General features: G+C 34.1%; 2 protein-coding genes across 4 annotated transcripts in view; both read left to right on the top strand.

Moving 5' to 3' along the window:
• LOC122408126 (uncharacterized) overlaps nucleotides 1-12,427 on the top strand; it is a 45,150-nt gene that overhangs the window by 12,137 nt on the left and 20,586 nt on the right. The window lies entirely within an intron of this gene.
• The window catches only part of LOC122408125 (SET and MYND domain-containing protein 4-like), a 120,826-nt gene continuing 111,421 nt past the window's right edge, over nucleotides 3,023-12,427 (top strand). Inside the window, exons 1-3 of one of the 3 annotated variants that reach the window (XM_043414742.1) lie at nucleotides 3,023-3,215; nucleotides 3,310-4,748; nucleotides 5,435-5,851. In XM_043414742.1, coding sequence (XP_043270677.1) covers nucleotides 3,199-3,215; nucleotides 3,310-4,748; nucleotides 5,435-5,454 — 1,476 coding nt within the window. In that variant the 5' untranslated portion in view covers nucleotides 3,023-3,198 and the 3' untranslated portion in view covers nucleotides 5,455-5,851. Of the gene's footprint in view, nucleotides 3,216-3,309; nucleotides 4,749-5,434; nucleotides 5,852-12,427 lie in introns of those variants that run through there. The other 2 variants (XR_006260373.1, XM_043414741.1) reach the window with 2 other exon arrangements.

The raw sequence follows: 12,427 nt of genomic DNA, 5'->3' as shown, positions 1-12,427 counted from the left end.
GGATAAACGATTTAAACGGAAAGTGATGGGCCGGACAAGTACTTTTAACACATATTTAAACATAATTTGTATCGATCCAATCGCCGTTGAATTTTGTCAATATAATACCAAAGGCACCTGAAAATCTGAGAAAAATCGATTTTCTTATAAGTCTTTGCGACCATAGAGTAACGAATGACTTTATCTTTGATGTAACTTTTTTGGATTTGAACGCTTTTTAGAACAATTTTATAATGTCGAAATTACGAATTACTAATAAAATAATTGTCCTCCAATTGATATCATTAATTTCAGTGCTTCACGTAACTCAGATAGTAACTATCAGATGTTACTGTCTGAGTTTTATTGAGATCATTTAACTCATAATAAATCGCATTTGAATTATTTTCAATCGGATTCTGCCGTACGATTTCGTTTTTTTATGATTGATTTTTATTTAATGAATAGTGATGGGTCGAACAAGTGCTTTTAACACATATTTAAACATAATTTTTACCGATCTAAAATCGATGTCGAATATTATGAATAATACGAGCGGATCCTGAAATCTGAGAAGAATCGTTTTCCTTTCAAGTCTCTGCCACTATAGAGTAACAAACTACTATACCTTTTATGTGTTTTTTTTTTGGATTTCGCGCTCCTTGAAACAATTTCATAATGTTATAACCCGAAATTATTACTAAAACGCTTGTCCTCCGATTTCTATCATCAAGGGCCTCGGTAGAGTCTCGGGACAAGAATAAATTTAATGCTACACGTAACTCAAATGGTAACTTTTTTGATTCATAAGAATTTTCTCAAGTTCTGATGGTACCCGTAGGAATGAATATTCTGAATTATCATTAAATACTTGGCCTCGAATTGATATCATAAGTGTTAATGCTGAACGTAACTTAGATGGAAATTTTTTTCAATTGATTTTTAAAAATTTTTCATTTCGATTTTCCTTTTTTTTTCTTACGTTTTATTAAAATTTTTTGACACTTTAAATAATAATTACAGATTAGGATTTTTTAAGTGTAATGTTGTTTCATGATTTATGAAATTTTTTTCGAATTTTTGTGAGGAAATTATTTACAGTTGGTTGAATAATTTTTTTTATGCAATTTTTTTTCACATTTTTCGTGATATGATCAGGAAACGAGGGACCATCAATGTACTTTCCCAAGCTTTTTTTCCCTAGGGGAATTTATTCCTTCCATAAAAGAAGAGTTGACACGAAATCTCGAAGTGCGAGTTATTTTTGAAGCTGCTATAGACGTACTTTTATTGGTTGTCGATGTTCTGCTCGGAGTTCGTTCATGTGCGTATTTTAGATCGTAGAAAAAAAGAGGAAACAATTGTAACACAATAGATCGCGATCGTGTCAGATAAATTTATTTAGCGACATAAGAGTGAAGTGATGGAGTCATTTAGTAGAAGTGATCTTACGCAATTACTATTCGACCGTAGGTACCGTTATGTTTGCAGTGAACTATTCGAAACAATAGTCCTGAGTAATATATTCATTTAAAAAGTGTTAAAACAGTCAAAGACAAGCGCGCGCTTGCGCGCGCGGTGACCCTAGTAACTTGAAAAAAGAAATGCCAAGTACAACGGGCAAATTTTTTTTGTTGCAAATTAGTAGTTTATAATTTTTTTTCGTTTGTCGTTTTTTTAAATTTTTGTGATCTTAATTTTTCCGGTCGCAATTTCTCCTTGTATTGTTTTTTCTTTGTTTTTTTTTTTTATTGTAAGTTTTTGCGTCCAATTTTTCCTCTTTTGTATTTTTTTTTTCATAATTCGATGTGCTTGGCAACTTCTACATTCATTTGAGAACGTTTTGTTTTTTGAATTAAAAGTCTTACAAGCATTGATTTCCATGATTTTACCGGTGACTTTCTTAAGGGCATAAATGTACTTGTCTCTAGTTTTTTTTTACATATAACTAACCAGCCTTGCTATTCGTAGTTTCCATGTAATTGGTCCATGAATTTTTCCATTGCTCATTGGTTAGAACAAGAACTTTCTCATCGGGGTTTGAAGATCGTGAGGGCCACGAAGCGTATATCTGTACCTGTCAGTACGCGTATATGGACACATTAAGTCCGTAAAGATGTTAGTAAGTTTTGCATAATCTTGAGCCCGTACAAAGTTTTTCTTAGCAATTACGCCATCGATCATACTGATTTTGGGCGCAATCGAAAGAGAATTTTCTAATTGACTTAAATTCAAATTTTCAAGTTGCTAAATGGCTCCTGAGCTTCGTTATTCAACAAAATCTCTTGCCAATTTTACCCCCACCATCGGGAATCGTTTTATTCAGAGAAAGTATAGTCTTGGCGATAGCCTCGGGCCAGCAGGGCTGTGAATGTCCTTGTCCCGAGATTTTACCAAGTCTTTTGATAATATTTTCATCCCGAAGTTGAGATTTTTTTCCATGAAATCAACACCGTTATATATTTCAGACAATTATTCAGAGATTCGATATTTTTAATATAAAAATTCCACAAATTCAAATTAAAAAATTTTTGAACTGCTATGACTTTGCAAAGATTTGCAAAATATTTGGGAAGTGCCTGGAAGAAATTAATCTTGCAAGCTTTCGGTGACATTTACTTTGAAACGGATTGGCAATTACGTATGCATCAGACCCCCCCCCCCCCCCCCCCTCTTTCCGTAGCGGATTTTGTGATCGGAATTGAGCTAGTCACTTTTGTATAAAAGAAGACCCGTTATTCGTGATCAGAGTCGGAATTCTCGAGTTTCCACTACGATTTCACGACGCGAATGCCCAATGTCCAGCTCAGTTCGACCACAAATGACAGGTCAACTTTTGTCCAAAAGCGACCAGAAAGCTGGTCATAAAATCTGCTAGGGTCCCCCCTAGAATAATTTAATTCAGTGTTTGGTGGAATGGCCCATACATACAAAATAGGTAAACATAAATATCCTTTCTATTCTCGTTTTACAAATTGTCTTTTGAACATCCCCGCAACTGAGTTACTATTTTTACTCTGCACATTACCACCTACGAATCAGTGTGAAGAAATCGACGCAGTAGAAAACAAATCTTCGGTGGGAGTTTTGAAGTCTAATTTTAATCTACACCGCGTCTGCTTGGTCGTAAACCGTCACGATCGTACACTGTGATTATTTTGTCGAGAACAACGGATCGTATTTCCGAAGATCAAAAAAAGAATCTATTATCAGCGAAAAATGCCATTGCGAAAAAGGTATGCATAATGCTTTGAATATTTTTTTTTTTTGACGTAAGGCTAGTTGCATATTACATAAGTAATTTATTGTACTTCAATCCTGTTTTCTTAGTGAGGCTTTGGGTGAGTTTCATCAACTTGTACATGACATTACCTCGACAAAGACATTCGTCGAACAATTCCAGTGTCTCAGTAAAAAATGCGATAGACGTGGTATGATAAAAATTCTCCTGGATATCGCAGAAGTTGCACAATTACGAGTTCAAGAATCATATCATGAGAAGGATGATGAAGAGGCTGAAAAAATTTACAGAACGTATCAAACTCTTCCAATGGATAGAAATGATCGTGGAATTTTCGTACGAACAAGTTTTCTTACGAAAGCATTTTTTGCAGCGACTCCAAGGAGCATGTTGTTTAAAGATATTCTTCTTGAACGTGCCCGATGCTGGTACTCCGCGAATTTGTTTACCAGATGCTTGAAAGATTGTGACTATTTAATGAACATTTTGAATGGAACAGAAAATGATCTCATAGACAGCATTCCATTGCATAATCATAAAATGAATGTGGAATGTACCGAGCTCATATCGAAATGTATTGAATCTCTTAAGCGTGCTAACAAAGCATCCCGAAAAGCGCCGAACAAGATTGTGCCTTTACCACACATCGAAGGCAAATTGAACTCGAAAATGCCAAGCTGCAGTAACTCTGTAATTCAGTGTTACGACAGAATAAGAGGTAGGCACCTCGTTTCGACGAGAAATATAAAGACTGGTAGTGTGATACTGATCGACCAACCTTTTTCCTTCAGTACCGATATCCAGTCGCTTTCAACAAACTGTTTGCACTGTCACATATCGCTCAACCTTCAAGATAATGTTCGGATACCCTGCCAAAATTGTCAAACTGTGTCGTATTGCTCGAATCGTTGTCGGCAACAATCCTGGCAAAAATATCATAAATACGAATGTAAGATTTTCGATTACTTTTACGAGATCAATGGTCGCGAAGTCAATCCTGCCCAACAACGCAGATCACATTTGTTGCTTGCTTGGAGGACCACCATCGAGAGTGCGATCGATAAAACGAGAGATTGTTTACGTGATGATTGGCTCAGTTATCAGGAGTCGTCGAGCAACCAGGATAACAATAGTCGAGAAACGTATTTCTCAATTGATCCATATGATTCTTCTTGCTATCAGACGGTTTTTGCTCTTGAAACCCATTGTTCCGATTCTTCGACGATCATTAATCTTTCACGATCCGTGTGCTCGATATTTTTCACCAAATGTTTAGAACTTGTTTTCTTACAAAATCATCCATCCTCTACTGCTTCGATCGATACAAATAAATTGTTACTGGTTGCTGTTGGAATGCTTCGACATATGCAATCAGTAGATTGTAACGCTTATGAAATTGTGGAAAACATAAGGGATGAAACGACAAGAATTTGGGGACCGCGCAATGTTGGAGGAGCAATTTATCCCACTGTGAGTTTGATAAATCACGGTTGTTACCCAAATGTCGTCCGACACTCTTATCCTCATGGTGAGTTTTCTTGTACTTTTCGATAAGCTCACAATAAATTGTAATTATCATTTCATATATCGAGAGTGATGTGTCAACCTACATGCATTAATGATTCATTTTCGTTGGTATTTATTTGAATTTTAAAAAACCGTCATACATTGGTGACATGGGAGTTCATTATCCCCTATAACCCGTCATGCGTGTTTCTAACATTGCTATCTCAACAGAATTCTAGTTTTATAGTTCGCAGTCATTACGTCGAAAAAAACGAGTTAGTAATGCATGCGAAACGAAGAAGCTGAATTTTAGTGTTACGAAAAGCTTTAAATGTCTATAAAAGGTGTCTAGAAAAGCATTAATTCAAATTGTCGACCAAGATTTCCTATGTGCATTTTCCGCCATCTCGAAAAAAGGGTTTAGTTTTAAACCCTTTTTCCCTTTAAAAATCACTTTAAAAAAGGATTTAGTTTTTTTCAATAATTTGGCTCTCTGTCGGGATACGCAAATTTTGATGGAATACTTTTTTTTTACTTCTTTTACTATTTTTGAGATATCGGACAAGAGCGTAAAAAATGTAGATGGTTGAGTTTGTTTTTTGCTGTTTTTTTCTTTCCCGTGATAGATATAAAAAAAATGTTGGATAACAAACTTGTAGGGTATGATAATACGTATAATTTCATTTTTTAATTTTTTTTTTTATTCAGACAAAAATTACGACTGTTAGCTTCCCACAAAGTTGACCGCAGTGACCGACGTGTAGATGAGGCATTCCACGCCATTTCACCAAGGCCATGACCCCGACTGTTTTTAATTTTTCTCGTTTCTTTTAAATAAAATAGTACCCCATTTTGTCAAGCATTATAAATTTCAAAGAAATATAAGTTTTGGAAGTTTGAAAAATCTTTAAATCCTGATAATTCTTGAACTAATTGAAATATCAACAAATATCACCATATGATTTTTTTTGTGTTGAAAATTACTTTCACTTAAAGATATAAAAAGTAACTGTTTTTGCATTATACCACAAAAATGTAAACAAATAAAATTAAACTCTGCAATGAAAATTATTTCAAACCGTGTAAAAAAATTCAAATACTTTACAATCGCGCAGCACCCGAAGACTTCGTTTGAAAACAGCTACAAACCCAACTTCCTGAATTTATTCTGACGCAGAAATAACTAAATGAATTGAAATAGTTTTTATTTGAGTTACATGCAGCACACAGCACTAGAACTCGGCAGCGTCTCGAGACAAGTACAAACCATAAACTTCCCCTAGGGAAAAAAAAGGTTGGGACAAGTACATTGATGGTCCCTCGTTTGCTGATAATTCCACCCATAAAAAAAACTTTAAACAAAATTTTTTTTTAATTGTAAAAAAAATTATTTCATAAAAAAAAATACAGAACAATTCGAAAAAATTTTACAAATCTTGAAAAAACGTTATATTAAAAAAAACTAATCTGCATCTATTTTTTAAAGTGTCAAAAGAATCAAATAACAAGTAAAAAATAATAAACCGAAAAATCGCTCTTGAAATCATTTTGGAAACCGATGCCTCATTCTTCTTATTAGATCCGAACAGCTAAATCAACTGAAATAAATTCCATCTAATTTACGTGCGGCATTATAATTTATTATATTAATTCGAGGCCAAGTATTTTCTAATGAATTGAAAAAAGTTACCACTTGAATGACGTACAGCTTTAAAATTTATGATATCAATCGGTGGACAAGTATTTTATTAGTAACTCCAAATTTCAACATTATGGAATTGTTCTTAAGAAGCTTTTAAATCCAAAAAAATCACATGCAGCTAGCTATTTCTTACTCTATGGTGGCAGAGACTTATAAGAAAATCGATTCTTTGCAGACTTTCAGGAGCTTCTGATATTATTCACAAAATTCGACGTCGATTGGATCGATACAAATTATGTTTAAATATGTGTTAAAAGTACTTGTCCGGCCCATCACTATTCATTTAAATAAAAATCAATCATGAAAAAATGGAATTGTATGGCAGAATCCGGTAAAACATTTATTGAAATGCGATTCATTATTAGTTTAATGTTCTTAATAATAGTTCTTAATAATAGGTTAGTTCTTATTCCGAATGGAATTCGTTTGCTGGAAGAATAAGTGAGAAGCAAAAATTGCCGTCATTGAATACAAACTGGAGAGTTATTTTTTAAACTTGAACATATATATTATGTACAATTATTTTCATTTATCAATGGACAATAATATCCCTTGTATATTGCGGAACAATTTCTTTGCTTTTTTTTATTAAATTAGTGCAATTACGTAAAAATTACTTGAAGATAATTCTCTCAATTCCCTCTGCATGGATACTTGTGATCCATCAGTTCTAGACAAGCACTGATTATTATTGGGATGAACAATTTAAACGGAAAGTGATGGGCCGGACAAGTACTTTTAACACATATTTAAACATAATTTGTATCGATCCAATCGACGTCGAATTTTGTGAATAATACCAGAGGATCCTGAAAGTCTGAGAAGAATTGATTTTCTTATAAGTCTCTGCCACCATAGAGTAACATATGACTAGCTTTCATGTGATTTTTTTGGATTTAAAAGCTTCTTAGAAGAATTTAATAATGTCAAAATTTGGAGTTACTAATAAAATACTTGTCCACCGATTGATATCACAAATTTTAATGCTGCACGTAATTCAAGTGGTAACTTTTTTCAATTCATTAGAAAATACTTGGCCTCGAATTAATATAATAAATTTTAATGCCGCACGTAAATTAGATGGAATTTTTTTCAGTTGATTTAGCTGTTCGAATCTAATAAGAAGAATGAGGCATAGGTTTCCAAAATGATTTCAAGACCGATTTTTCGGTTTTTTATTTTTTACTTGTTATTTGATTCTTTTGACACTTTCAAAAATAGATACAGATTAGTTTTTGTTTTAATATAATGTTTTTTCAAGATTTGTGAATTTTTTTTCGAATTGTTCTGTATTTTTTTTTATAAAATAATTTTATTACAATTAAAAAAAAATTTTTTTTTAAGTTTTTTTCATGGATGGAATTATCAGCAAACGAGGGACCATCAATGTAGTTGTCCCAACCTTTTTTTTCCTAGGGGAAGTTTATGGTTTGATATCACGTCTTTTTTCTCAAAAGTTCCTTATTTATTTTCAGTTGACTATAGGATTTTAGTTTGAATTTCTATGGATTATTTATGATTTTCGTCATCACGATGGTTTTCACGAAAAAAGACCTATTTTTCGTCAAAATAGTACTGAAAATATTTCGTCACAGGTCTGTCCTTGGACTTTGGCAATTTTTTTCTTTGTACTTTGATATGTTTTGTCAATTAGAAACCCAAGCGCACGGTCGCAAGCGGGTTCGAGGCCGGGATATGATTTTCAGCTTATAACGCTGGTTTCCACGAAAAAGGACCTATTTTGCGTCAAAATTTTACTGGAAATATTTCGTCACAGGTCTGTTCTTGGACTTTGGCGCTTTTTTTCCTTGTACCCTAATAAGTTTTGTCCATTGGGAACTCAAGAGCATGTAGCAATGCGTGTTGCGGGCTGAGATGTGATTTCCGGCTTTATCACGTTAGAAAAAAGATAGGAGAAGAGGAAAGACAGATCAAATTCAAGACACAACAAATCCAACAGAATTGGCCATTTTTAAATGTCGCTTTTGCATTCTGAATCTAGACGTTTTCGTGTCATCCAAAACATGCCCCCAATGAAATATATTTCCAAAGTTTGCGAGTGGCCGCTGAGATCCAATTATCTACAGTTTGATAGTTGCAGAAAAAAGGCACCCGAAAAAATTTATTGTGTTTTATGGGAAATATATTGATTGTCTTAGAAATTATAATGGCATTGTATGCTTGTGTAAAGTTCTCCGTTCAGTTGATCCTAAAAATATGTATTGGAAAAAAAAGTTGTTTATGAATAAAATTATATTTTGCTCGAATTGTATCCAAAATGTTATGTTTTTTCATTATTGCCTAAGCTTGAAAATTTTTGGACATTTCTTTTCAATGTTGTGATTTGTATAAAAATTAACATGCGACCATAAACTGTATGTAAATATCAAAAACATATATTATTTATATATTGATCATATATATTTGATATATAATCAATATAAGTTCAATGGAATAAAAATGCAATTTCAATACAAAAAAAAATATATTTTTCGTATAAAAAACATCTATCAGTGATAGCAACGGAATATATTCAAAAAACATAATTAATATACTGAAATCGGCAAAATCATCGATAAAATAAATACATGATTCATATATTCGTATGTATGAAAGTTAAAAAAAAATTTATTTTTTATATATGCAGAATACATTTTTCATACAATTCTAGATATATTTTTAATATAAATGCTTTCCATGGGGGCGCGGTCGGCCTAGCAGCTGGAGGAGCCGACATCGTTGAGCGAATCAGATTGCGTAGAGGCACAACTCTCCTACCACTAACTACGTCAAAACGCGTATACATATACGTCGAACTCGTGATGTGTCAGTAACTTTTGCATAATCTTGAGCCCGTGCAAAGTTTTTTCTCAGCAAATACGCCACCGAGAATGCTGATTTTGGGCTCATTCGACAGAGAACTTCTTAATTAGCTTAAAGTTCAATTTTCAAAGCCGTACATAACTCATGAGCTTTGCAATTAAAGAAAATCACATGCCAATTTTACCCCCACCACCGCGAATCGTTTTATTCAGAGAAAGTATAGTCTCGGCGAGAGCCTCAAGCCAGCAGACGACAGGGCTGTCCATGTACTTGTCCCGAGACTCTACCGCGTCTCTTGATTGACAGCCCTGTCGTCTGCTGGCCCGAGGCTCTTGCCGAGACTATCTTGTCTCTGAATAAAACGATTCGCGGTGGTGGGGGTAAAATTGGCATGTCATTTTCTAGAATTGCAGAACTCAAGAGATGTTTTGTAAAGCGAAAATTGGTTTGGAGACTAATTTTCAAAATCCCTTTGGAATGAGCCCGATACCAACACAATCAGTAGCGTAATTGCTGAGAAAAAACTTTGCAAAGGCTCAAGATTATGCAAAAATTACTAACACATTTATGGATTTACCGGGCCTGTATAGAACACCATCAAAGGCCTCTTGATGCCAACTATAACCTATTTCTATGGAAGCTCGGGTCCCGGGATCCCGGCGACACAATTAATGAGTTGCAATTGATCAGGACACTCGCTGTACGGTTCCACCAATCAATTTTCAAAATTATAGTTGAGCAATCGAGTTGTCTCATACATATCAATGTACCGATAAAAAAAAAATTTTAAACCCTATATCGGTAATATAACTACTTTTCTACTCGGTACTCGGTGGAGTTGTCGATGAAGTAGTTTAGTTTGTTGATTCTTGTAAAAATAGATATTGGTGTTCCTCAGTGTATATTGTTTTTTTGAAATATGATTTTCATCAAATAGTGAAAGTTATTTTTAATTTTTTTTCTCAACGTTTCGCTGGCCATATTATTACAAAAAAATTGGAACAAATATTCTCTGATAGACTAAATTTAAGATTAACACAAATTTTTTGCCAATCTTTTCCAATAAAACCATTAAATCCGCTATAATGTACTGAAAATGGTCAAATTTGCGATAGATTGAACTTTGACCTCTGATAAATTTGAAACTATTAAGTTTAACGAAAAATCATAAGAGATCTTTTTTGTAGAGCGTGCGATTTTCTACAAGAATAAGTGAAGACATTTTTTATGTGACGCACGATGGGCTTGCAGTAAGTATCAGAATGTGCAAAACAGAAATTTCCAATGTTATTCTTATGGAAAATAGAAAAGTACGATGAGGACTATCTAAATATTAATATTAAGGGCTCAAATTTTAACTGGAGTCTTTATACCCCAAAAAAAAACTTTTTAGCCTGTTTGCAATGGAAAACAAAAAAAAAATTTTTTTTTGAATCGCCCTACTATATATACAATGCCATCGGTCAGCCGTCAGCTTTTGATGTTATAACGTAACGGATTTTCGACATTACGAAGTGCGGGGTAAATAAAAAAAATATTTATCATCTAATCAAGTGTTCAATATTGTAACGGTACGTTCGTGCTTGTGCACACCGTCACGCCTGGATTCGAGCAATTCTATAATAAAGAAGAGCGGGCATGAAGGAAAAACAAAAGTAAAGTGAAATTAGATTGAAATGACAAATGTTTTATTCAATTTTTAAATGTTTTAAACCAAATTACAAAAATAAAGGCTTTTCATTTGAAATCGAGTTTTTCCGCTTTATTTTAATCGCATGTAAAATTTTATTTCCGGTATTTTTCTCCACACAAAAAGAAAATAATTTTCGCAGAATTAATTATGATGAATTTCGCAATGAGTTTAAGCTCGCTTTTATTTGAATAATGATAGTTCCGCTTGCAATAATAATTTTTCAATAATTCTCGCCAACGCTGGTCTTGATAAATTTTTAATTAATTTTGTTTGATGATTCGATCATTAGATAATTTGATAATTGAGCTATAATTCTTAGAAACTCACTTTTTGACTCTATACAATACAAATTGATTGTTCGAGTGGATTTTTGTGGTTGATCTCACTTTTTTGACTCGATATAATTCAAATTATGATGTTTTTTTAGTGAGATATTTCGCTTTTTGGAATAGTTTAATTGGCTTAAAATAATAAATGACTCGCAATTGTCTCATTATGAGAATAAAGAAACTTGGTTGGTTTTAATAATTTTTAATGAATTTAATTAATTGAACTGCCACTCAGAAAACAATGATTCGTTGGAAAAGAATCCACCCAGAGATCTTGAGACAGAACGACGCCGAACTGTCCCGGCCCCTCTGGCGTGGAAAGGTAGGAGTCCTACCCAAGAATCTTGTGACCGAACGAAATCGAACGGCCACGGCCCTCTTGGATAGAAAAAGGATTGGAAATCTACCAGGAATCTTGAGACAGAACGGAATCGAACTGTCCCGGCCCTCCTGGATAGATCGGAAACTCTCACCTAAGAATCTTGAGTTCAAACGAAATCGAATGAACCCGGCCCTCTTAGCGTGAGAGAGGAAAGGTGTTATTCTATTTGAATTCTGAGTGGGATATCAGCGATGTTATTTGGCTCTTTGTTTTTATGAGCGATTTTGAAAATAAGCGAAAATTTTATGTTTCTTTATTTTTGAAATTTGGGCGAGTTCACGCGGCGAGATCCGGAGGCAAGACTGGCTTTTGGTTATGGCATGCGAGTCGAGCTCTCAGGGATTCGAGACGTGACTGGCTCCTAGCATGGCGAAATTCGAGACGAGACTAGCCCTTGGAGCTTCTGCGCTCGGGTTTTTATACCCGTTGAAACAAAGGAAATAATAATCATAATACTTTTGGACTTTGTCCCTCTCTCTGATTCGCTGCTCGACTCTCCCGCGTGGGTCCCAATTGGCCGAGTCGAGCTGCAGTCACACTTCGCATGTGCGAGAATTTAATAAAATTTAATGAAATCAATTTTTATTACCTTTATGCTCAATTTGTGTCTTTTTGAATTATTCTGCTTTATTTTTAATTGATTTTCCCAATAACAAGGCTTTTATTTCCTTTTAATTAATTATTCTATCGTAATTGCGTCTATTGCACGTGCCTATGGAAAGTAGGTCATCGCGCATACGCACTGTGCACTCGATCTCGCAAGGAGAAGTTT

The sequence above is a fragment of the Venturia canescens genome, chromosome 3 (genome assembly GCF_019457755.1).
Source record: "Venturia canescens isolate UGA chromosome 3, ASM1945775v1, whole genome shotgun sequence".
NCBI lineage: Eukaryota > Metazoa > Arthropoda > Insecta > Hymenoptera > Ichneumonidae > Venturia > Venturia canescens.
Note: the sequence above shows the minus strand (reverse complement) of the source record. Positions and strands in the feature narration are given on the sequence as shown.